We start from the raw sequence: 27716 nt of genomic DNA, 5'->3' as shown, positions 1-27716 counted from the left end.
ACATTTTCTGTATTCGGAATAGTACTTCTTCAAAAGATATAAATTTTCTCATTTTTTTTTTTGTATAATAAGTTTAAAATGATTGGTCAGTGTAATCTATATTAAAGCAGGATTCTCATATTTTCTGATCGTTTAAAACACAAAGTGCTAATTTTAAATATGAAATTGTTTCAGCCTCGAGACTCTTAATGTAACAGTTTGGATGTGAGTTAATGATGGCTTAATTCGTAGGAAAGGGTCAATTAATGCTTAAATTTGAGCATCCATTATAAAAGCCATCGAAAGAGTTTACCTGAGTGCAATAAATAACTTAGGTTTTCTTCTTCAGTTCCTACCACTTTTTCCCAAATCATAACTGTTCTACACTTTTTTCTCTCTAAACATCCTCAACATGACAAAATCTTCAACGTTCTCTAAAAACATCCAAAAGCTCCCCCAAAAAAAAGTCTGTTCTCTTCTCCCGTACCAAAACACACATCCAAGAATCCGCCAACTTTGATTTTCGGAAGCTTTCTTGGCCAACGACCTGCTCCAAACGTCTTCTTCTTGGGGCATCTCTGGAATGTGCTTTCACCTGCCTTCGACCCCGACAAGGTTACTACGATTGAGAGCGGAAGCCGAACAGCGAAGCAGAGAGCGAGCTTTTCCCCGAACAAGAGAAAAAAGCTCCCGCGCCTACTTCGTTCCAATCAGCTGAGCCAAACAACAGGAGCATGGTGCCGGCCGAACTTTCTCCCGGAACAGGTTCGGATGTTTTCGCTCTCTCCCTCTCTTTTGAGGAAAAGCCTCTCCCGCGCTCTTTTAAAGTTGGGAAAAGCGCGCGCGATGTCGATTTTCCGGCCGAGATGCGATGCCACCCACCTGAGGTGGAGGGCGGGGTTTGGGGATGGGAGCGGGGTATTTCCTCGAAACATCTGGTCTCTGTGGTGGTTCGGAGTGGCCGACCATGGCCTGCTGTGTTCAGTTGTAATCTTCACGCGGCCGCGTCTGCAAGTCCGCCTGCTTTGTTGTTGCGTCATTGAGGGAAAATTCGTCACACGTACAAACGCACACACGAATACACGTTGAGATTACACAGATTTTCGTGTGAAATTGCGAGCGCGCGTCCAAAGTTCCCAAACTTCCGGTTGTGTGAGTGTGTGTGTCCTGTTCCGGAGATTACGCGGCGTTCCGGAGTTTAAGTCTGAAGAGTTTTGAAAAAAGTTTTTTTTCGGATTTTATTACTGTGAGTGAGACGCACACACACACGTGCAAAAAAAAACACAGCGGAAGGATGCTGTGCTCAGACAGGCAGGACGAGCAACAATAACATCCTGAAGAGGCCGCAGGTTGAAGTTCTTCTTCTCGGAAATTAGGCGGATGTTAATTATTTGCGGCTTTTTATTGATCCGGTCGGGAATAGAAAGTGAAAGTGGTGCTTGTGAAACTCTTCATCCAGTTTTTCGTGGAAAGTTATTTAAAAAAACAAGAAAAGTGTCAATAAGTAGCGTTAAAATCTGTAACCAAAGTTAGTCGATAGCCTTTAAGAAATAGTCTGTAGACTCTGTATTTTTGTAGAACCTTAAGCATCGCTGTGCTTTTCGAAAAAAGACAAACAAACCAAAAGCTTTAATCGTATCGTTAGGTGGATTACTCGTTCCTAGCTGTGCCGTAGCATGACCACAATTGGATACACCTAACACCTTCATCTTATGATAGAGACCACAGGTAACGTGTCACCAACAACGAAACAAAAAAAAGTTTGCAGAAAAACCATCTGCCCTCAAAAAGTCTGCAGACAGCAGTGTTGCCAGCTGCTCTGAATAATCAATGAATGGAGGATAACCCTGGTGACTCAAATGTGAGTACCTTAGGATCCCCTCCCCCCTCCCTCCATTAGTCCCCATCCCTGCCGCCGCACCGCGAGTTTGTCTGCGTCCCCCAGTCCACTAGTCTGTAGCCGTGGCAGTGATGCCAACCAGTTTAGTTTGTTTGTTGCAGCGCGTTTGTGAATGTTTATGCGAGGCTGTAAATATTGCCAATTGCTTCCACCACCCCTGCGAACTCTCACACCTCACTGTTTTCCATTAGCTTAGACGTGAATTAATTGGGGGCAGTTTTTCACCGGCGACTGCTGGCAGCACGGGAGTGGGAGTGTGTGTGTGAATCACTCCTCGGTCGGTTGGTCGCAGCAAGCAGCAAGGGGGTTTTAGTGGGATAATAATTCATCCGATCGGGCTCGAATGGGAATATTTTTGTGTTGTTTGCTCGTGGTGGTGTTCACCTGGTGAATCGGGTTAGGCTTTACGAGTGACGAGCCAGAAGTGGACTATTTTTAGTGTTTTTTATTTGCTCTCCGGATGGGAGAAGTGGCGGATTTCCGATGGATTTTGGCACGGATGATCAATTCGTTTTTTTTTTTTGCAGTGATTGTTTACAGGATTACGAAGTTGGATTTGGGACGAGACTAACGAGAGGATTGGAAATTGTTCGATTTTTTGTGTGTTTGTGTTTGTGAATACGTTTCGATAACTTTAGTATCATTTCAAACTGTTTTGCCTTCCTCACTGAGGTAAGGCTATAATCCTGCTCTAAAAATGAACTTTTTATTAAAAGCTCGAAGACCCACCTTCATATATACATATCGACTCAGAATCGAAAACTGAACAAATGTCTGTGTGTGTGTATGTGTGTGTGTGTGTATGTATGTATGTGTTCAAAAATCTTGCCAAGTTTTCTCAGCACTGGCTGAACCGATTTTGATCGAACCAGTTGCATTCGACTTGGTTTAGGGTCCCATACATCGCTATTGAATTGTTTAAAGTTTCGATAAGTAGTTCAAAAGTTATGTATAAAAATGTGTTTTCACATATATCCGGATCTCAATTATATGCATGTAAACGATGTCCGGATCCATCATCCGACCCATCGTTGGTTAGATAATCGAGAGACCTTTCCAACGAGTCCACAACATTGAAGATCTGGCAACCCTGTCTCGAGTTATGACCACTTAAGTGATATTTATGTACTTTTTTGAAGCCGGATCTCACTTAAATGTATGTAAACGATGTCCGGATCTATCATCCGACCCATCGTTGGTTAGATAATTGAGAGACCTTTCCAACGAGTCCACAACATTGAAGATCTGGCTACCCTGTCTCGAGTTATGACCACTTAAGTGATATTTATGTACTTTTTTGAAGCCGGATCTCACTTAAATGTATGTAAACGATGTCCGGATCCATCATCCGACCCGTCATTGGTTAGGTAATCGAGAGACCTTTCCAACGAGTCCACATCATTGAAGATCTGGCAACCCTGTCTCGAGTTATGACCACTTAAGTGATATTTATGTACTTTTTTGAAGCCGGATCTCACTTAAATGTATGTAAACGATGTCCGGATCCATCATCCGACCCATCGTTGGTTAGATAATTGAGAGACCTTTCCAACGAGTCCACAACATTGAAGATCTGGCTACCCTGTCTCGAGTTATGACCACTTTAGTGATATTTATGTACTTTTTTTAAGCCGGATCTCACTTAAATGTATGTAAACGATGTCCGGATCCATCATCCGACCCGTCATTGGTTAGGTAATCGAGAGACCTTTCCAACGAGTCCACATCATTGAAGATCTGGCAACCCTGTCTCGAGTTATGACCACTTAAGTGATATTTATGTACTTTTTTGAAGCCGGATCTCACTTAAATGTATGTAAACGATGTCCGGATCCATCATCCGACCCATCGTTGGTTAGATAATTGAGAGACCTTTCCAACGAGTCCACAACATTGAAGATCTGGCTACCCTGTCTCGAGTTATGACCACTTAAGTGATATTTATGTACTTTTTTGAAGCCGGATCTCACTTAAATGTATGTAAACGATGTCCGGATCCATCATCCGACCCATCGTTGGTTAGATAATCGAGAGACCTTTCCAACGAGTCCACAATATTGAAGATCTGGCAACCCTGTCTCGAGTTATGACCACTTAAGTGATATTTATGTACTTTTTTGAAGCCGGATCTCACTTAAATGTATGTAAACGATGTCCGGATCCATCATCCGACCCATCGTTGGTTAGATAATCGAGAGACCTTTCCAACGAGTCCACAACATTGAAGATCTGGCTACCCTGTCTCGAGTTATGACCACTTAAGTGATATTTATGTACTTTTTTGAAGCCGGATCTCACTTAAATGTATGTAAACGATGTCCGGATCCATCATCCGACCCATCGTTGGTTAGATAATCGAGAGACCTTTCCAACGAGTCCACAACATTGAAGATCTGGCTACCCTGTCTCGAGTTATGACAACTTAAGTTATATCTGTGTATTTATTTTTCTGGACCTAAAAAAATAGCTGAAATATGTGTCCAAACCTCTCATATTACCCATGGTTGGTAAAAAATGAGGAAGGCATCAACCACATAGGTGGATTAAGTTAGTTTTTAATTATTAATTTGGCAAATGCAAATTTGTTAAAAGTATTTTAGTTTAGGTGATTATTGTCAAATTTAAGTTTTCGTTGCAAAAAAAAAACCTAGTAAAATTGATGTTAAACTATTAGGAACACATTTTTTACGTTTATCTTTTATATTAAAAACAAACTAAAGGGAAAAAAATAAAAAAATTAAATAGGAAAAACTTCGACAAACTATATGATTTTTTTTTTGTAAAGTATTGATTTATTTTGCAAATTTGTGAACTGAATTAACTGAAATGTTTTAAACATTATGTGACACTTTTTACTAGGCTCAAAAATGTTAAAAATTAACCAAACTTCTTGTTTTAGAACTTATGGGAAGGGGTACATTTTTTATGTTAGAAAAAATGTAAAAAAATAAACCTCTGAAAATGTGTAACTTAAGCACTTTTCTGATGTAATGTCACTTTTATCAGTCTAAATTGAGGTAAAATTATGGCATAAAAGAGGTAAATTCAACCTTTCCAATTTATAAAAGAAAACAAAAAAATAAAAGATTTTTCTCACAAAATCTAATTTTTAATTCAATCTACAAAATCGGTTCAAAAATGCTAAAATTGATGAAATCAATATAAATCGCTAATAAATATTTGTGGTAATTAAAATACATATTTTAATTTAAATTTATTTAAGATGTTTAGTAAAGTTTTAGAAATAAACAGAACAAATGATTTTTTTGAACCGTGCCATTTTTTACAACACATTGATTATGAATAAATTTTAACTCTTATAACTCTATATCATGTGAAAATTTATTTTTTAAAGCAATTTTACCTAAAATAATATGCAAAAATGTGTATTTCTAAAGAAACTTACGTAAATTTCACCAGTTCCTGATGCAAATTACTCACTTTTTTTTGAAACAAAATCTGTCACCATTCCTGATGTAATTTTAGGTTATTTATTGTGTATCGTAAACATCCAGTTTTATATAAAAAAATAATCAATTTATACTAGTAGTGTTAAGTTATAGGACTATATTTTCCTACATTTTGGAAAAAAAATGCAATACTTTTCAATCCCAAAGAACAAACTATGACCTTAATTTTTTTTAACTTTTTTGGCTTCTAAAATTTTATTAAAATGTGTGTCTTTTAGCCTTAGTGAACAATTTTCTGCAAAATCGGCTGATTTCGACAATTTTTATGTTTTGTATTTTTAATTTGGCTCAAACGTTGTGCCATACAATTTTGGCAGCTGTTCATGCAAAAATGGTGGGTAAATAATCGAAAATCTGTATTTTTAAAGATTCTGATCAATTTAATAAACTTTAAAGCCGGTTCTTTAATAAACTTTTTTTTCACCGATACACAGTTTCCCTAAATATGTTTATTTTTTATTTCATTGATTATTTTTATGTTTTGGGGGACAAAATCCGCAACTTTTGAGCTATAGATAGAATGGTAAAAAATTCGGCCAGCAAGCAATGATTTTTTGAAAAAAAAAAGATTTTTGGGAAAATCGAAATTTTATATCGCAGCAACTTATGGTCCGATTTTTAATGTTAAAATATGGAACATTCGTGAAATTTTCCGATCTTTTTGAAAACAATATTTTATAATTTTTCGAATCAAGACTAACATTTTAAAAGGGCCAAACATTCAATATTACGCTAATTCTATATGCCCATCACTTAATCATCGTACCATGGTGGCCGATACTGTAAAGCCATGGATTCGGTAAGCAAAAGGTCTTGGGTACAATTCTTGGTATCGACACTTTTTTTTTAATGGTGAACTTTTCGGAAAATGAATCCATGAGGATAGTACTCTCGACAATGTCAGGATGTATCCTCTCCGTCTGTTCACCAAACCTTTTTACTACCAAATCGTGCTCTATATCCTCTCGTATGTAGATTCTGTCTTCGGCAAAGTTGTAATTATTGTTGAGGAATATTAAAAAAAAATGTGCACGGAAAAAATGCATTTTTTTAGTTAAATTTCCCACAAAACGTTTTTTTTTTATTATTTTCGAGATTTTTTATATGTGTCAGGGTACAAAATCCGCAACTTTTGAGCTATAGATAAGAATGGTCAAAAATTCTGCCCTTTGTTTTCTGACACCAAGTTGAAAAATGTTGAGTTATGCAAACTGGCCTTCGGATAGTCAAGTCCAACATTTCCTGATTCGCAGACGAAAGCGAGTTCCACTGTTTATCTACAAACCTACATTAACCCGTTCACATTGTTTTAATTAGTTTCAGTTTATTTTGACAAGGTTGCCAGTTTTCAGAAAAAAAAAACTAATAAATTATTTAATGTTTCAATAATGACCAAACCAATCCCGTGTTGCCAAATTGTTTGGTACATTAATTCTCGCTGTGTATAGTAAATAAAATCGGCGTGTGCATGTGTTCATTCGGGAACCGTACCCGTACGTGCCATTGCCCTGTGGCAGCTCTGTCAGATACAAATGGGTGATAGTAAACAAACAGTAAACCCGTCCGCCTTCTGACACAACATCAACAACAACAAATAAACAAACAACACTCCCACCAATCAATGCAACATTGATTTGAGTGAGTGCGGGCCGTCATCGCCACTGACCAAAATTTATCGTGCCTACTAGGACCGGTCCCGGGTCAGTTCGGTCGCAATAAATTGTCGGTCAGAGATGAAGGAGCGCAATTCGGTGCGCTGGTTCTGGTCAAACAATAACTAAAAACCCGGTGTAAAATTGCCCCGCAAGCCATAAATAATTCATCCAGGCGGGAGGTTAACCCTCAACACCTAAATTGGCACTATCAATAATGACCTGCGGGGGGTTGAGGGGAGGGTGTTTAGTGAGCGGTGTAAAAGCTACCCAATTTTATGTGCGTTCATAAATAAGGATTTTGTTTCAGGAAAATGTATTAATTTTATCGCACTCGGGCGATGTTCAGGGTTAGGTTCGGCCAAGCGTCGGCCGCGACACGGAATGAATTTAGTCGAATTTAGTGCTCCAATCTCGACCAACATTCCGGGCCATAAAATTCTATAAATGAAGTAATCCACCACCACCACCACAAAAACAACCAAAACGCCACATCCGGTTTCTTCTGGCAGAACGGACCATTGAACTTCCGAAAGCATGGCGGAGATTATTCAAGCAAAAGGTCACGGCGGAAAGATTTTTTTGATGAGACGACCAAAACGACACCATCCAAGTAGCCACAGACCGGCCTCCGGAGCGGTTTTCGGTCAAACGTAGGTTAAGCCTCCGGTGAAAGTCCACCTGTTCAGAGGTTCTGTAGGGTGCTTTGGGTTGTGCTAATTCATCCGAAAATGTGTCAACCATTTTCCTCGGATTTCCCCTACAAAATTGTACACCTCAAAACTCTAGTTTCGACCGCTCTCCATGATGAAGAGTGTACCTCCGATGGCGAAAATGTTTTATTTATCAAAGTTGGACCCGACTCTCCGACTCAAACACGGATGCTGGACGGCCAACTTGATGGTCCCGACGACGAAAACCATCAACCGACCATAGCAAGCCATGCCGTGATGAAAGCCAGTGTTGTTGGTGATGGAAAGTGAGCTAGATTGGTGGCCAACTATGCGCTCGGCAGAAACACGAATTTGCGGTGAAATTAGTTTTGTGAAATTTGAATGTTAGGCTACACTGGCACTACCAGCTTTGATTTCCTGGATCATTCAAAATTTCCAGACATCTCCGGGCTATCACCTGTCCCATAAAGCACCACAACCAGATTGTCTAGCAGCTACTGGAACGAACGGGGCGGCCTCGTGCAACATGAGCCACATGGGGGCAGGATGGCTTTAATTATGCATGATGGGCGAAAAGTTTTGCGAAATCGATATCCATCCGAAATTTTGCCACCCGGATAGGTTGCTTGCTGTACCGGCTGCAACCAGCACAGGATGTCGAAGTAAAAAGAGCCTTTGTGGGCATGAATTTAACATGTCTGGTGCGTTAATTGAGGCAATTAGTTTCTAGGGAAGTGAATGTTTGATTACAAATTCAAGTGTTCAGGCAACTCTTAGCTTAAATCTGCTTAGATTTTTTTTTTGTTGTTGATATTTTCTGTTTGTCATGAAATAGTTTTATTTGTTGATTGGAATGAGATGACTTTTCTTAAAGACATTTGATCTAACAATCCCAATCAGGTGATGGTTTCGCAGCAAAATATGAATGTTTAAATAATTATCTTCTGAAATCGTGTTATAATCTCGACAAATTAATAGGTTAATTAACTTAACTTAGTAAACACTTAACGCCTGAAGAGGATGTTAAAAAATGTTGAAGAATTTGATGAATAACCTCTTTCTTACGTAATTCAACCTAAATCTATCAAAAATCAAATCAAAATCAAATTATTCGCTCTACAGCATTGCCTTGGCGTTCTAGATTGCAAGATTCCTACCCGAAACTAGGTGTCCGAAGGTTTGGTTGTTGAGGCAACTGCAAACTTCTTTTTACACCTCAGCTTCCATCCACCGCGGGATTCGAACTGACGACCTTTGGATTGTTAGTCTAACTGCCTACCAGCGACTTCACCGAGGCAGGACCCAGGGAGACGATTCCTACACCTGGACTGAGCTATCGACCTAACCCTTTAGCTTAGACCGGGGCCAACATTTACTTCCCCATCCGACGGAAGGCGTAGTCAGACAAATCTCGTCTCGAAAAAAGCCACCGGGACCGTCTGGGATCAAACCCAAGCCGACTGGGTGAGAGGCAACCACGCTTACCTCTACACCACGGTATATATATAATTTATAATAATTTTAAGTTTTGGAATCGAATTTGAAATGAAATTCGAATCTAATAGTCTTTTCATACATTTGCAAGTGCAAAAGAATTGCGTATATATTGTATTGCAAGTTTATATTATTAAATTATGGATTAGCTAATACATCCCCACTTTAAGGACACAACCCCTCCCTTCACTTTCTTTCACACCCCCCCCCCCCCCTCTCAACTGAAGCTTATTTTATGAGGCAGCCCCAAGTAACAATTTTAGTTTTACTGTAGTTTTGGAGAAGTTATGTAGAATTCCTGAGAAAATGTATGCGAGATGCCTTTTAGTCCCACATGCTGTGTTAAATAAGTATTAAATTAGCAATAGAGCTAAAATGGACTACTTTAGGAGGTTAGCCAGAGTAAAAATTAAGAGTATCATAAGACATTATAATTTTATTGTGTACCTAATAAATGTTTTATAAAGCTTTTCAATGCTCGAATAAAACTTTCTAGTTTAGAAAAGATTTTTGTAGCAACCTGTAGGAACTCCTGAAAGTTATAACAAAGCACGAAGCATTTATGAATATTCTCTCAAAGAGAACCAAAAGCCTGTACAAAAAGGGAACAGCATGCTGATTTACTTGATTAAAGACAAATATTCTTATGCGAAATGGAATTCTAAAAGGCTTATGGTAGTTGATTATTCATTTGATAATAATTGTATAAATATATTTAAGCACTTGCATTTTTCCAATGAAATGTACCGTTACAGTAGTGCCAAAAAAAAATACCAAACATTTTTTCAAGATAGCTCGAAAAAATGGAACGCGCCTTTAAAATTATCACAAAAAAACTAAACTTTTACCGAAAAAAAAACCGCTGCAATCAGCACAAGCAAAACTGTAAATGACAGCGCGTAGCAATACAGATAATAAAATCTTGATAGTTTTGAACAAGGTAACTCTAAGGATGAAAAGTTTTATCAACTACTTTTCGAACACCATATGTATTTAAAGAAGTTCTAATCAAGACTGAAAGGCTTTGATAAAAGGGGTCGGACGAAGAACACTAAAACGAAAACAATTTGATAAAATGCCTCGTTCAGTAACGATAAATTGCAAAATAACATGATGTACATCCACTTTGACACAATAATGATAATGCACAGCACCAGTAAATGCAACAATTGCAAAGCAAAAGAATTTCTGGTTCAGTGAAATGTTCCGATTTCTCACAATTCTATCACAATTCAAACATGATAAAAACCACAAATTAAAAAATATTGTATTATTATCAACACATAGTTATTAAGTCATATGTAATTTTAAAACTTTAACCGAAAATTCACTAGTAATCATGCCCAGAAGCGTTTTTCAAAAAATCAGCTCGCCTCTCAATGTATTTAACTGCGCTGTTCACTTACAACTGAATATGTCAAGGTGAAAGTAATAATCTAACAAGATTGATAAAATGCTTACGGAAGACTTAACAGATTTAAAGCAGCATTTGTTAAGTTAATAAAGCTATATCAAGAATTCTTCAGGCGTACTTAAAGTGTTAAGTTGAAAGCTTAATTAAAACTTCTAAACAACATTCTTCATGATATCTTGAAGAACTCTTTAAAATATGTTTAAGTTTGTGGAATGGTAAAACCTGTTGAATTTGGTGAAAGATGTAACAAATCTTTATTGCATTTGATAAAACTATTATAAAAATGCCTAAGAATCAAAGGCATTTGTCTTGCTACTTGGGCGTAGACTTAGTTGATTGAATTGCTATTTGCTGAGATATGCCTCTTTTAATTTAGAATCTGTGGAAAATGTTATTTCTCTCAGTGTCACAGTGGTTAGCATTTATTTTTTAACTGACGATATCTCGTAACTATTGGTTCGATTTTCAATGATTCATTATGAAATTATGTAGATATTTTTTGCTCTAATCGATAGTATTTGTTAGGTATTTTTTGCTTTTCTTAGAAAAAGCTTTAAATACTTAGTTTTTTTGATATAATTTTAAATGAAAAAAGCATGTTATGTCTTCTTGGAAGTTGAACCAATATTTCCTAGAAAATTGTTTTGAAATTAGGACTGAATAGGTAACATTGAAAAAAACTTAAAAAAAAACAAATAACTTAATGTTGCTATATCTTTGCAACTAACAGTCCAATAATCATCATCAGCATGAAGTCATAATTTGAAAATTGTATTGAACTGTCTCAGTTTTTCATATTTTCATTATTCTAAAGGAAAATTGATTTCATTCTAAAATGCTCTAAATCAATTTCAAGTTCAAATCACCAAAACTTTACAGAATTTGTAAAGAAATGTTCTTAACTTGTGGAGGACTGTATTTATAATATTGTCAGCAAAAACATAATTGTAATAAATTATAAATTTAATTTTTGAACGGAAATCATGGCAATTATTGCCAAAACCCTAAAAACAGCCATGACTTTTGTAGGTGTTTTTTTGGACTCAAATATTTGAATCTTATCTTGTTTTATCAGTTTTTTTGAATAAGTGATGAATTGACGACAATCCTAAACAAATGTTTTATTTTTGAATCCAATATGTTCAATTCCGAAGGATAAACCAAATCCAACCAACTCGTTAAACTCATCCATTATTCCCATGACAGTTCATCAACGCGGGTGACAATTTTATCAACTTTTTCCATCACGGATTCGAACTTTCTGTTGGGTGATAGAGATACTTCATCAACTACGACACAACGATGTCTGTCACACGTGGTGTTCCCTTGACGGTGGGCCTCGAACCTTAATCAATATTCTTCCTTTTAAGTAAACGAGAAAAAAATGGTTGGCTGGTTGGTGATTATCAGCATCATTTGAATACATCGATTTTCCTGGTCCTTTTTGTACAAGAATGTTGTCGTGTGAGGTGAGGGTGGGGGGGGGCAGAGGTCCTTTTTGAGTGACATCCAACCAGCCGGAAAGGCGCGATATGAGGTTGAAATCCGCATGCAAATAAAATGCCACGTCGTCGTCTGACGTTGTCTGCGGGGCTTTGATTGAAAGCTGGCTACGCGGTTCTGACACTTAGTAGGAGGAGATTGTTTTCTGGAGATTTCCTGCTAAGGTGATGGAATGCTGGAATGCCATTGCGTTGCAAACCGGTGGCCAAGCCGGACATTACCCGTGATGAAATCTTGTTTCTCGAAGAAATTTCAAACCCTAGAGTGCCAGAACATCCCTTTAAGAATCCTGAACATTCCTCGTGCGGTGGAACAATAAATCCAAAAGTAGGACAGGTTCATCCCATCTCCTGACAGCAGCACCGACCCCCGACCCCAGTTGCATCCCCCCGGTCGGTCCAAGCTCTCCAGCAGAAAGTGTCATCCAAGTTTTTATTCCCACAGTGCCTGGAGCCATTTTGAACTTGGTGGAAACTCTTGCAGGGAAGTTCCATTCACAAGCGCACGTTACAGCCGAACGTGGAGAGGGTCCTAAGTTTGTTGTAGAGTCTGTGCAGGTTGCGAGCGTGAGTCGTGTATGCGAACACAAATAGTAAGTGCTTTCGGGCGGGAAATAACGATCCGGGGAATAACAATGCAAAAGGGGTTATTACTAGAACTTGTTCAAAAATCTTCTACGACCCAGATGAACTGCACTTTAACAAGAACAGAGCCTTCGCGCATTCGTCAATTTATCAAAGTAGGCTGCTTCCTTCTTTCTCCAAACCCCTCAAAGTTCCAATCTCATCAAAAGTCACTTTCAACTACACTCCAAGAGCGTCGCAAAGCAACCAATAATACTTACGAGGAAACTTTGTGTACTCTTTGATTGCCTGATAAAATCTTCACCGTGCTCGCTACCTCCCACACACAGAGGACTGTTCCCACCTCAGGGCACCCAAATTGAATATATAAACTCGACTCGACGCTCTGTTCTGCATATCGCGCCATCTCTTGGCAAGTTTGCTGCAGCGCTGCGCCAAGAAACCTCATCAAATATGTACTTTCTGCAATCGATGAAAATTTTCGTCTCTCCATTCCCTTTCCCTTTCCAAAAAAAAACCGCTGAATCAGAGCACAAGTAGGCGGGGTGAATTTTCCTCGGAAAATGCCACCATCTAGCAACCGGCGGTCGACGATGATGATGATGATGATAATTTTGAATGCTCGCCTACTTGTTAGTTGCTCGGAGAAGCTGTAATACTGCTGTAAATAAGGTTGAGATCGAGGCTGGCAGGAATCGGAACCTTGTTAGCACCATTGTGCGGTGATTCTGAGTAAGACATTCGAAATTAGCACCGTAAACTAGTGCGGATTGCTTCGACAGTGGGTGTCAATTCGGGAAACTGATCAAAACTTTAAAATAAACCCAAAGCAAATTCTCCCACTGTTCAGACGGCTTGACAGAAGTGTTTACATGAGGTGGCGGCGCGTTCACCTCGTTGAAACTGAACACGTGCACACATTCCGCGGGAGGAAATCTCGAACCAGCGAACTCTTACCCGACCACCATAATCTTGTCGGTTGTGTCTTGGCCCACCATCAGCTGGTTTACATTTGCCAGGTTGCCGCTCTGATTGAGGTTTGAGATACAACAGATTTCTGGTCTACGAAATTTGCAATATTCTAGTTGAAACTAAATCAAAGTCAACATCAGTAAGGGAAATAAAAGAATGAAGAAAAAAGTTTCAAACTAACACGATACAATTTTTCATGTTTACACATCGACAAAATATTAAAAAAAAAATAATAATTTTACAAAACTATCGTCATGATTCGAATTCCCGGACGCTTCGAAACCCGGACAACTCATCTTGTTTTATCAACTATATGGATATAATGTTCGCATTCGCATTCGCATTCGCATTCGCATGGAGATGGTGATCTTAGCGGGTTGCAGACTGGATTTCGTCATGTATATGTGATGATTGTCCGACCCAGGTTGCTTAGAAAATGATTAAAGGGAATTAAAACCAATTCTACCCGAACAGGACAGGCAGCACCATGAAAGCCATCCATTGCCGGCCGCTCCCATCTCCACCATTCACCGGGAGAGGAAAAAGGATTCGGAGCACGGGAAATGTTGATGCTTGACTTACTTAGAAAAAGGTAGCGAAACCGCAGGCTCTTTTTCCCAGCCCTATTGTGGAACTCAATCAAATTGACCATTTGACCAAATTTGATCGAATTTAAACAACAAGGTTGCGTAAGTGTCGCGTGGAGTTGGTAGTTGTGATGGGTAAAGGTCTGGGATTCGCTCTAAGCAAGCGATACGACCAGTGGCATAAATGAGATTATTGGATTAAATATTATTCTCAAGGCAAGCAATCGGATGCTGCTGTTGAGACAATTCCCGTTTAGTGAATGTGTGGAATTATTATGTTTTAACGATTTGAAATTTATTCTCAAGGTAAGCAACTAGATGTTGAGACAGTTTTTATTTAGTTGAGTGTTTTTTTTTTAATTTTATCCCGACGCGAAATTTATTTTTAATGATCCACTATTAGACAGCCGGCTGTGGAAATATAGGATCATATTGAACCTTTTTGACGAAGACTACATACTTTTTTCAAAATCCGACGTATATTGAATAAATCTTCCGGCACAGTTGTCAAACGAAAGCAGAAAAATAATCAAGAACGCGTTGCAAATCGAACCGAATTTGCTAAATCAGAACAAAACATTATGCCTAAGTAGATATTGCACAGTGAACTATATAACCGACGATTATTTGCCAAATTATATTTTAATTCTCGACTGATTTGTTAGATTTAACGCGGCTTTAAATAATTCATTGAGCTAAATATGAAAATAAAGTACAAATAAACTCAGCCACACTCTCATACACACATAAACCAATACACATATTTTTTCATATTTCCAGTAATATTAGAAAATTTCTAATTCCGGACAAGCGTGCTCATTGTCAAAATTCCCCAGTCAGTGGGTGGGGTGGGGTTTTCAAACTGTGGTCACCCTCAAGTGGCTCTCACTCATGATTCATTCCTCCTCATACACACCAACATACTTGAGAAGCTGACAAGAAACGCGCTCACCAAAGCTGCTGAAAACTCCGGAGACCGCTTGCCACTCCTGTGACCGGCTTCCCGGTTTGTTGATGTCCGCGTGTCCAACATCGGCCTCCGGCCAGCCGCCCCCTCTCATGCTGCTGCTTCACCCTCACACCCAACCAGTGTATGTCTGAAAGCACAGACCTTTCTTCCACGACACTGACACACCGATAGAAATGAACACAGCGAGAGATGCTGTCAAACTTTTTCTCAGCTCTCTTTCTCCGATCCGACAAAATTCACTTCCGCGCACAAACACACACACACGCCCGCATCGAAATCAAAATAAGAGAACGCCTGGCTGAAGTAAAAAATTGCCCAAAAACAGACTAAAACCGAAAATTCGCGTAAAATTTCACTATCTCTCAATGGACTTCCAATTTATCTATGATATTTAACACTTTCCAATATTAAAAACAATCAAAATCACTGCAAAACGAACGATTTATTTGCGGCAACAAAAAAACGCGACCGATGCCAAAATGGCTGCCTCTCAATCCTATCAACTATATGGATATAATGTTGCATAATAAGTGTCAAAACTGTGTTGTTAGATGAATTCTAACATCAACTTTCATTTCAAATTGGTTTGGACGCTGTAGTCAATGCCAAAACAATCAAATAACATAATAATATGAGTTTACCGAAAATGAGAAACATTTCACTGAAATATTTCAGAGGCCTGCGAAGCATCGGGAAGGCAAAGCAGAAAATTATTGTTCTGACTCCTTAAAGTCTAGTAAAATTCTATACAAAGTATCGATTGTTTTGATGTTAACAGCTTATTTGAGACCTAAAGAATGCCATTCACTAGAATTTCAATCTAAAGGAGAATGGGCGAATTAGGTCCAAGGATGTACACGAACGGGACTAACTTTTTTCGAAAGATCTCGCCGAGACATGAAAAAAAGTCTTCTGGACCAACTCTCTAAACCCCGGGGTTCAAAAGTTACATGCTGTTGAAGTTTGAGCATTTTGAGTAAAAATATACAAAAAATCGTATTTTTGCTATTTCTAAAATCATTTATAAAATCTCATTTTCATTATGGATTTCGATTTTCTTGACTTCATTCGACGCGTATCAGCAAAAACTATGAATTCTAAGATGTCTTAGCATGATTGAAACATAATTTCTCTTGTTTTTATCCGTTTGAACCGTTTGTGTAAGAGGCATCCCATATAAACAAGTCGAAACTTCAAGGTTTTGAAACCGGATCCGACCCAGACTGCTTCAGTGAGTATGGAAGGCTTCAGTGCAATGTTGTAACAACTTATTGGGATGGTCTGAGTTATCCGAGAACTCCTTGGAGTTAAGACCGGTGAGTCTACCGCCGTAACAAGCAAGATGTCGGCGGTTTTTGACCACTGATCATACCCGCATGGCTTCAGTGAGTATGGTAGACTACTATGCGGATGTGTTGGAGTGTCCTGGGTTCCCCTAGGACTTTCTGGAGTTAAGGTCTGTGGGTCTACTACCGTAACAAGGAAAATGTCGACCGGTTTTGACAACGGAACATGCCCGCATAGCGCATAGGATGACCAAAGACATCCCAACACATTAACTAAGCAGAGCAATTCTCTACGAAATCGGTCTTTTTTCTTCAATTTTAATTTTTGTATTTTTTAATCCGGCTGAAACTTTTTTGGTGCCTTCGGTATGCCCAAAGAAGCCATTTTGCATCATTAGTTTGTCCATATAATTTTCCATACAAATTCGGCAGCTGTCCATACAAAAATGATGTATGAAAATTCAAAAATCTGTATCTTTTGAAGGAATTTTTTGATCGATTTGGTGTCTTCGGCAAAGTTGTAGGTATGGATACGGACTACACTGGAAAAAATAATACACGGTAAAAAAAAATTTGGTGATTTTTTTATTTAACTTTTTATCACTAAAACTTGATTTACAAAAAAAACACTATTTTTAATTTTTTTTATTTTTTGATATGTTTTAGAAGACATAAAATGCCAACTTTTCAGAAATTTCCAGGTTGTGCAAAAAATCACTGACCGAGTTATGAATTTTTGAATCAATACTGATTTTTTCAAAAAATCGAAAAATTGGTCGCAAAAATTTTTCAACTTCATTTTTCGATGTAAAATCAAATTTGCAATCAAAAAGTACTTTACTAAAATTTTGATAAAGTGCACCGTTTTCAAGTTATAGCCAAATTTAAGTGACTTTTTTGAAAATAGTCGCAGTTTTTCATTTTTTTAAATTAGTGCACATGTTTGCCCAGTTTTGAAAAAAATATTTTTGAAAAGCTGAGAAAATTCTCTATATTTTGCTTATTCGGACTATGTTGATACGACCTTTAGTTGCTGAGATATTGCAATGCAAAGGTTTAAAAACAGGAAAATTGATGTTTTCTAAGTTTCACCCAAACAACCCACCACTTTCTATCGTCAATATCTCAGCAACTAATGGTCCGATTTTCAATGTTAATATATGAAACAATTGTGAAATTTTCCGATCTTTTCGAAAAAAATATTTTTGGAATTTTAAAATCAAGACAAACATTTTAAAAGGGCGTAATATTGAATGTTTGGCCTTTGTGAAATGTTAGTCTTGATTTGAAAATTCCAAAAATATTTTTTTCGAAGAGATCGGAAAATTTCACAAATGTTTCATATATTAACATTGAAAATCGGACCATTAGTTGCTGAGATATTGACGATAGAAAATGGTGGGTTGTTTGGGTGAAACTTAGAAAACATCAATTTTCCTGTTTTTAAACCTTTGCATTGCAATATCTCAGCAACTAAAGGTCGTATCAACATAGTCCGAATAAGCAAAATATAGAGAATTTTCTCAGCTTTTCAAAAATATTTTTTTCAAAACTGGGCAAACATGTGCACTAATTTAAAAAAATGAAAAACTGCGACTATTTTCAAAAAAGTCACTTAAATATGGCTATAACTTGAAAACGGTGCACTTTATCAAAATTTTAGTAAAGTACTTTTTGATTGCAAATTTGATTTTACATCGAAAAATGAAGTTGAAAAATTTTTACGACCAAAATTTCGATTTTTTGAAAAAATCAGTATTGATTAAAAAATTCATAACTCGGTCAGTGATTTTTTGCACAACCTGGAAATTTCTGAAAAGTTGGCATTTTATGCCTTCTAAAACATATCAAAAAATAAAAAAAATTAAAAATAGTGTTTTTTTGTAAATCAAGTTTTAGTGATAAAAAGTTAAATAAAAAAATCACCAAATTTTTTTTTACCGTGTATTATTTTTTCCAGTGTAGTCCGTATCCATACCTACAACTTTGCCGAAGACACCAAATCGATCAAAAAATTCCTTCAAAAGATACAGATTTTTGAATTTTCATACATCATTTTTGTATGGACAGCTGCCGAATTTGTATGGAAAATTATATGGACAAACTAATGATGCAAAATGGCTTCTTTGGGCATACCGAAGGCACCAAAAAAGTTTCAGTCGGATTAAAAAATACAAAAAAAATCGAATGACCGAAATCCTAGAGAACTGCTCAGCAGTCTACCATACTGACTGAAGCTATGCGGGTATGTTCCGGGGTCAAAAACCGTCGTCCTCTTGCTTGTTACGATGGTAGACCCACAGATCTAAACTCCAGAGAGTCCTAAGATAACCCAGAACATTCCAACACATTAGCAAAGTAGTCTACCATACTCACTGAAGCCATGCGGGTATGATCAGTGGTCAAAAACCGCCGACATCTTTCTTGTTACGGCGGTAGACTCACCGGTCTTAACTCCAAGGAGTTCTCGGATGACTCAGACCATCCCAATAAGTTGTTACCACATGCACTGAAGCCTTCCATACTCACTGAAGCAGTCTGGGTTGGTTCCGGTTTCAAAACCATGAAGTTTCGACTTGTTTCTATGGGATGCCTCTTGTACAAACGGTTCAAATGGATAAAAACAAGAGAAATCATGTTTCAATCATGCTAAGACATATCAGAATTCATAGTTTTTGCTGATACGCGTCGAATGAAGTCAAGAAAATCGAAATCCATAATGAAACAGAGATTTTATGAATGATTTTAGAAATAGCAAAAATAAGATTTTTTGTACATTTTTACCCAAAATGTTCAAACTTCAAAAACTTGTAACTTTTGAACCCCGGGGTTTAGAGAGTTGGTCTAGAAGACTTTTTTTCATGTCTCGGCAAGATCTTTCGAAAAAAGTTGGTCCCGTTCGTGTACATCCTTGGACCAGCTCCCATACAAATTTGCCCATTCTCCTTTGTGCGATTTGTATGAAAAAATGAGTGTCCGGAATTCAAAGCAAAAGTGTCCGAATTTCAAATCTGCTTCTTTCAGTGTCCGGGATTCGAAGCATGATATTTATACATTTACAACTTATTACATGATTTTATACCAGCTAATACAAAAATAATATGCTACTAAGTGTCCTGAATTCGAAACATGACGTTCCAATAAACAAATCATAATAAAATAAATAACATTAATAAATTAACCTTAATTTTTTGTTTTCAAATCATCAGACAGTTTTCCAAAAAAAAAAAAGATTTTATCTGTATTTTTGAAATGCCGAACTTTTTGCAGTCAATATGAGTGTTTCCATGGACTATAGGATGACCTTTCATTAGATGTGGGTTAAAAATTAAAACTCAATTTATTGTTTTAGTCTTCATATTATTCAACAATGTACATTTAAAAATGTCAAAATTTAGTGAAAAAAATGCTCCAAATTTTCTAGCAAACTTTACTTTTTGATAAATATTTCGCAAAAATTTTAAAGTAGCTATTTCCGTAGAATTCTCGGATTTGCACAAATATACGTTTTATTAGCAAACAGAATCGCAAGGCTGCATATTTTCGAAACATTAAAATTTTCGCAAATCTTTATGAGAAAATGAGAAAAAAATTTTTTTTTTGCGAAATTTGATTGCAAATTATAGAAATTTTACGTTTATTATGTTACAGTCTTGAGATCAACAAAAATCTCTGTATATTCGAGAAAAAAATTCAAAAACCACATTCTGGTTTTTTGGTCAAACAAAGTTTTTGTTGTTTAAGATTTTTCAAACAACATATTTGAGCAATTCTCTACCAAAACCGGAAATGGATTTTATTTGTATTTTTTGATTTGGCCCAAACTTTGTGGGGGCCTTCCCTATGACCAAATAAGCTATTTCATGTTATTGGTTCACCCATACAACCCAAGTAACATTTTAGGTTTTAAGTAGGCCATAAAAGCCTATTTAGGCCGTATCAGGGTTTTCAGAACCATGATTAAACCTGTAAGTTTAAAAATGTTACTAGGGAAGTCTCCATACAATTTTGGCAGCTGTCCATACAAAAATGGTACGTAAATATTCAAACAGCTGTAACTTTTGAGTGAATTATCTGATCAATTTGGTGTCTTCGGCAAAGTTGTAGGTATTGGATATTGCACGGAAAAAAATTGCTGATTTTTTTATCAACTTTTTTTTTACAAAAACTAAATTTCCGAAAATACGTATTTTTTTATTTTCGAGATTTTTTGATATGTTTTAGGGGATAAAACCCGCAACTTTTGAGCCATAGAGAAACATGGTCAAAAAATTTGCCACCGAGTTATAAATTTTTGAAATAATAGTGATTTTTAGAAAAAAAAATCGAAAATTTGTGCAAAAACAAATTTGATTTTTAAATTAATTTTTCAATGTAAAATTGAATTTCCACTCGAAGAGTACTTTACAGATTTTTTGATAAAGGGCTCTGTTTTCAAGATATAGCCACCGAAAGTTTGATGTTAGAGAAATATTTGCAGTTTTTCGTTTTTTTTTAAATAGTGACCATGAGTGACTATTTCTAAAAATATTTTTTTTGAAAAGTTCAAAAAATTTGCTATGAAATTGTTCTAAGAGACATTGAAGATTGGACCTCTGGTTGCTGAGATACAGCGGCTTAAAGAAAAATAAACATGAAAATTGTAGTTCTCCAAGTCCCACCCACCATTTTCTGATGTCGATATCTCCGCAAATAAAGGTCCAATTTTCAATGTTAAAATATGAAACATTCGTGAAATTTTCCGATTTTTTCGAAAAAAAATATTTAGAAAAAAATTAAATATAGACTAACATTTTAAAAAGGCAAAACATTGAATATTTCGCCCATTTGAGGGTTCAATAATAATCATAAACAATTCCTGTCTTCAAATCAGCTCCCACCTCTCAACGTATAATTCCAAGAACTATCCCAAGATAAACACATCTCTTAGCACGTCGTTAGTCCACGTTCAGATATAGTTTATGATTTATGGAATCTATCTACATATGTTCACACTTATTATGCTTCCAACTAGCAACACACACGTGTACTCCTCTGAGAACCTACCCTGCTGTTGACTGACTGTGGCGGCCATCGAGCTACAATAACAAGCAGAATAAACACGCCAGCAGCTGGAGCTAGACAGAAATGTTCATCGGCCTGGCAGCTGATGATGATGATGAAAAATTCGCGCCAAAATCAACCGGATCGTGAAAATGCTCGCGCGAGTGGGTTCTTCCCCATTTTCGAGCGGGGTGATTTGTCAATTTTCAAACCTTTTGTTGGGAATTGACGTTTGCCCGGCGAACGGCAAACTACCCTCAAATGCAACGGTTATGATGCTGCAGGGTTGAGCTGATGCGGCATGTTTGCGGAAAACTGCATAATCGTTTGAGATTATGTTTCCGATTAGAGTTTCGCCACCGATGATGATGGCATCTCTCATGAATATTCAGAGGGGTAGAGCTAGGTCATGGCAATTTTGATTTGTTTCCGGCAACAAAAAGCTGATTTAGCCTAAAAGAAATCAACTCGTAACCAAAACAATTACTTTCTTCGGTCAAACCAACGCAAAAGAAACCTCTCCAAAAACAATCATTTTAATGCTTACCTCTGCGCGACAAATTCCCAGAAGACCAAGTCTCCACTCTGGTAGCCAACCAATCAAAAAGTAATGCTGGCAGACAAAATTTCATTCCAACTCTGGACATCAAAGCAAGCCACGACACCGACCGGTGGGGCAATATTGCTCTTTCCGAGAACTCTTGGCCGAGAGTTTCATTGATAAACAACCTGCGAACTTCAGCAGCAGTCTGCTGGGGAAGGCCTGCAAATTAACGATAAATAAATCAAGATAATTGGAGTTTGATTTCTTCTCGGACACCCTCGAACGAAGTAATTATAACACGTTTTAAACCGATTAGGAGAGATGGTTTCTTGAGATGAAATAAATCAAACCTTCATCAGAGAGGCAGAGAGACAGACGAATCTGGTTGGGCGATAAAGTTTTCGAACATTGAAATCGAAATTGGATCTCCTTCTGACGGATCCTTGACAAATGAGCTCCTCAACTGAAACGGAGTGCTTGCCTTCTTCCGGGTTTGATGCCAGATGTCCTTTCCTTGACTCACTTTCAATCCGGACGGTTGATGAGTGGAGGTGGAGTCCGCATCAATTGCGGGAATCGAAGGACTCTTCTGGGTTAAGTGGAAGATTTATTGTTTGGCTTTTGGGGTCAATTTAGACGATTGGAAAGCTCGAGGTGAATTAATCTAATAGCTTCGCTGGGAGACACCGAAAATTTTCGAAAACCGCGCAGGATGATTTAAGGTTATATTCAAGTCATGAGCCTTTTAGCGGAATAAATTTCGTCTTCCAAAGAGCCATTTTGGGATTAGCATGAGATCGTTAGCAGCGTAGTAGGCGGCGAGCGAGCGACATCCTTGGAAGGCAAGAAGCCCAGACTGCTGCTGACTGACTGTGGCCGACGGACAACAAACGCGGAGTAGGCCATGCGACTGTTAATAAACCGAGCATGCTTGGCGTGCGGTTCCCCGAGGACTCATATCTTCCGGGAAGACGGAGTAACGGCGCAACAGGGCCAGGTCGTAGGGTTATGTTTTTGTTTTTCTGTGAAAATGATTGGACGCCCGCAATTATTTGTGACTGTTGATGAAAGTAAGCCTTAAATGGTCCAAAAATGTTTTTTTTACCTGACAAAAATCGCAGTAGGAACATTCTAACATTTCTAGCAAGTTGTCCCTAGATTGGGTGTACCAAAGGTTGAATATCTGAACCAAATATCTCTTTGATGGTTCAAGCTAGGACATTCAAGAGCCATTCCAAGGATAGGTTTCAACTTGTTGTTCCACCCCACCACACTATGTGAGCTGGTGTGTGTATGTGACCTCTTCCCGCCCAGTCAACGAAGACTATATTGGGGTCAAGGCAGGGAGGCACCCAAGGGAGAAGTGGTCGTCGTACACCACCAAGATTTGCTGGTCAATGAAGATAAATGGTTCACCACCACAAGCTTCCCCACTTCGGGGAACCCGTCCCGAGGGAGATTAGTTCACGCACGTGAGATTTTCGGAGGGTTGAAGTTTCTTTTTCCGAGAAAGGCCAGAGCAAGGATGATAATCAGGTAAAGGGTAATTGATTTTCTCACTCTGTCCAGATTTTGTTTTTTTTTTTCTTCGGACAAAGTTTACCAAACAGGTGGACGGATGGCACTTAGGCTAATTACGAGAAGAAAACAAAAAAAAGCACCTGCTCGGGATTCAATTTGGGGGCAAACAAAGTGCAACTTAATTAGTGTGCCCTCCGCTGTTGACCTTACGGTGGCACTCTACATAAATTACGTGATTGTTAGGGTGATTGACAGTGCAGTCAACAACGGGACTAGGTGAAAGGTAAAAGTTTTTCTACCGGGCTATTGAAACACAACGGAAACTCTGGTATAGAATGAGTGTAGTAATAGGAGCTTGAAAGGTCATGAACAAATAATTCTTGAACTGATTTGATGCCTGATTGCTTCAGCTTGTTTACTGATGTCTGGTTTTGATAACTTTGCTTTTGATTTGTGAGTTGTTCTCATGCTTTTTGCCAATTTTTTTTTTCTTTTTGAATGTCATATTCGATTCTATCCAAATCCCTGGAATGAACCATTTCCTAGCATTGTTTCTAGTTATTTCAATAAAAGAAGGGTAAATTTTTACGAGAATTAATATTTTTTGAAAATTCAACCTAATTTTTATGTGTTTTGAAGATTGAAAAAATGCGAGTCTTAATAAATTTCATTGTCAGCATACAAATTACCTTTTTGGTAAAACAACGGAAACGAACATTTCTGATGAATAGATCAATCCGGAGAATTAACCGTTTTGACCGTTTTGATTCTAATCAAAGTCAAGGAGGGGTCAAAACAATGATAAAGTCACAAAATCAATTTCTAAGCCATGGTTAAAAAATAAGTGATATAAATGTTTTAAAATGCATTATTCACAGATCTAGTTTTTTTTGTTATCATTGGTTTCAAAAATATCTAAGCACTGTGATTGTTTTGGCGAAAGATTTTGAACATACATTTTGAGAAATATTTGCATACGGAAAACAAAACTTTATGTTTTAGTTCTCTTTAACCACTAGAAGTTGAATTCCCAAATCCCGGAAATTTCCAAATTTGTCCCGGGAATCCCCGAAATTGAAAAAAAAATCAAATTTCGGTCTGCAAATTCAAATTTGGACGTGGAAATAGATAAACAGTTGAATAATTAGTAATCGTTAAGAATTTTATAGCATTAAAATTTGTATTCGGCATATATTAGCATTAATTGGCTGTTTCGGGTAAATTTTTAGATTTTAGTTTACAGATTCGCAAAATGCCTAGTGTTTTAAATATTCTATTTAATTTTACCTTTTTTTTAAATGACTAGATATTATATCCAAGTATGAAAAAATATCATTTTTAATTGTTTTCCATCAACCACCAGCATCTTGCGCAAATCAGGAAATGTAATGAATTAAGAAAGCTGCTCAAGCCATTTTTTTTTTGCAAAATGTTTTGATTTTATTATTGATTTCGGTTAGGAACAGAATATCAAAATCAGTATCCCGATTTCAAAATTTATTGATGTAAATTCTCCTGTACCTATAGGTTGTAGTCACTACTGTGTCCCCATGAGATTTATATGAGTGACGACATTTTTTAAATAAAATATGATACTCACTTCAGTTAATTTCTTATGATGCTTTATTAGAAACCTATTTTTTAAATTAGTTCATATCATCGTTCATCGTCCCGCCCGTGTGGATCAATCGGACCGCGCACTGGACTCATAATCCAGAGGTCGCCGGTTCGAATCCCGCGGCGGGCGCTCTAAAATTCTTTGTGTAAATATGGGTATTCGGCGCCGTCGCTCCGTGCCATACTTTCATACACTTAGGAGCCCAGGGCGGCGAAGTCCTTGTAGATAAAAGGAAGACACTAGTGGTTGGTACTAGCAATGGTGGCCGACAGCTATAAAGTCAACTTCGTTTTTCGTTTTCATATTTTGATTCCCTTTTTTTGATTTAAATGTTTCGTTTATTAATGCATTTCAAAACTAAGATTATCTCTTTTAATGTGGAAAAGTAAAACAGATTGATATGTTTGAATTTAATTTAATCAATTTTTACTTTTTGAGTGTGTTTTTTTCTGGTCTCCCATTTTTTTAAAAAAATATTGAGCGATTTGCTAAAAAATGAAATTATCAATAGGAAAAATTCTAAAATTGATTGAAAACTATGTAAAATACATGATATAACGATTATTTTTGCATTTTTTTTAAATAACATTGGCCTTTCGAAAATTTTGTTTTTTTTGCCACAGATTCTTTGAATTTGAAATTTTGCATTTTTTTACAGCAAAAAAATGTAAGAAGCATATTGTGAATGTTTTGTTAAAATATTTTGGAAATTTAGCTTAATGAATTTTGAATTTTCAATAAATTTGCAGAATTTATAATGAAAATTTCCACTAATAACATTTCATTTAAAGTTTTCCACTATGCTTCAGCCTAGGATATAGTATTTATGGAATATTTTGTGTCGAAAATAATTTGTCTACATTGATATTGTATACGAGCAGTTCTCTACGGAATCGGTATTTTTTCTTTAATTTTAATTTTTGTATTTTTTAATCCGGCTGAAACTTTTTTGGTGCCTTCGGTATGCCCAAAGAAGCCATTTTGCATCATTAGTTTGTCCATATAATTTTCCATACAAATTTGGCAGCTGTCCATATAAAAATGATATGTGAAAATTAAAAAATCTGTATCTTTTGAAGGAATTTTTTGATCGATTTGGTGTTTTGGGCAAAGTTGTAGGTATGTGAAGTGTACGAACTCGGACTAAATTATGCACGCGTTTACTTTTAAACTTAAACTTTATTAATATTAAGAAGGGTTTACAATTTGGACTTGACACGACGACGGTCGGCAGGGAAAGAGATCGACTCGAGATCTGCTCGTGCTCTCCAGGCCTTGTGCTATAAAAGCTATTCTCAGTACCTACAATAATGATACCTACTGACAATTAGGATTCAACTATTGGCAATACTTTTATAGTATACGAGGGATACTACATCTCTCCCACGACAAACTAAGACTCACCAAAGTTTCCGGATAACTTTTTGAGTGACTACTGACGACTGACGACATTATGAAACTTGACTCCAGATCTGGTTAATTTTTCTTGCTAGCATTTTGACGACGACTTGACTTTGACGACTATTACTGACGACTGCTACTGACGACTCTTGACGACTACTACTGACGACTCGACCTTGAATTTCTTTTGAAACTAAGACTATTGCTTCTTCTTCGACTCACTTACTTCCGAGCACATGTTCAGACGAAGTACTTCCACGCTTTCTGACAACTCTGCAACGCGACGATCCTCGTTTCGGCGATCATCAGTTTCCGAACCAGATTGCTCAGACTCACCTTCGCAGTATCTAGAGATGTGGCCTTTCCTTCCACACGTGTAGCATTTCCAGTCACGCGCCGGACACATTGCTGGGTTATGATGACGTCCACACCGGAAGCATGGTCCGAAACCACGACTGTTACTCACCTGACCATCGCCTCTCCTTCCGCCCGTGGACTGTTGACCACTTACCTTTTGAACTCTCGCAAACCTTACCTCGGACTGGCTCGACATTTCCTTGTTCTGGTTCAGGGCGGCCTCGTAGCTCCGAGCAATGCTGCAAGCCTTGTCGAAGGTCAAGCCGAACTCCGTCAGCAGCTTCTTCCGCAGGCTCTCGTCGTAGACCCCCACGACGAACTGGTCCCGCAGAGCATCGGACAGGAAAGTCCCGAACTCACACGACTGTGCTTTAGCTTTGAGGTTAACCACGAACTCCGCGATTGTTTGGGACGCGAGCTGTTCACACTTCCCGAAGGCGTATCACTCCGAAACCACGTTTGTCGTCGGTGCTAGGTGCGCCTTGAACAGATCAACCAACGCACTGTACGTATTCTTACGGGGACTATCGGGAGCACACAACCTCGTGGCCAAAGTGTACAGACTTGGACCGGCAACCGTAAACATCACTGGCACTTTTAACTCTTCCGAAGTTTCATTGACCATGAAAAACATCTCCAGACGGTTCTGGTACTCGTCCCAGTCTTCACCAACCACAAACTGCTCGATCTGTCCAAACATACCAGTCCGGATGACCGGGGCTTGGCTACCTTCAGCTGTTGGTTCCT

General features: G+C 37.7%; 1 protein-coding gene across 26 annotated transcripts in view; it reads left to right on the top strand.

The window, feature by feature from the left end:
- The window catches only part of LOC120417793 (potassium channel subfamily T member 2), a 367487-nt gene that overhangs the window by 174335 nt on the left and 165436 nt on the right, over positions 1 to 27716 (top strand). For 2 of the 26 annotated variants that reach the window (XM_039579971.2, XM_052710600.1), the window contains exon 1: positions 957 to 1840. The exons of the other annotated variants lie outside the window; for them this stretch is intronic. Coding sequence is in view for 1 of the 2 variants with exons in the window: in XM_052710600.1 (XP_052566560.1) it covers positions 1814 to 1840 (27 nt within the window). In the remaining variant the exon portion in view is untranslated. Of the gene's footprint in view, positions 1 to 956; positions 1841 to 27716 lie in introns of those variants that run through there. 26 annotated transcript variants of the gene reach the window in all.

Source organism: Culex pipiens, chromosome 3 (assembly GCF_016801865.2).
Source record: "Culex pipiens pallens isolate TS chromosome 3, TS_CPP_V2, whole genome shotgun sequence".
NCBI classification, from domain to species: Eukaryota; Metazoa; Arthropoda; class Insecta; order Diptera; family Culicidae; genus Culex; species Culex pipiens.
Note: the sequence above shows the minus strand (reverse complement) of the source record. Positions and strands in the feature narration are given on the sequence as shown.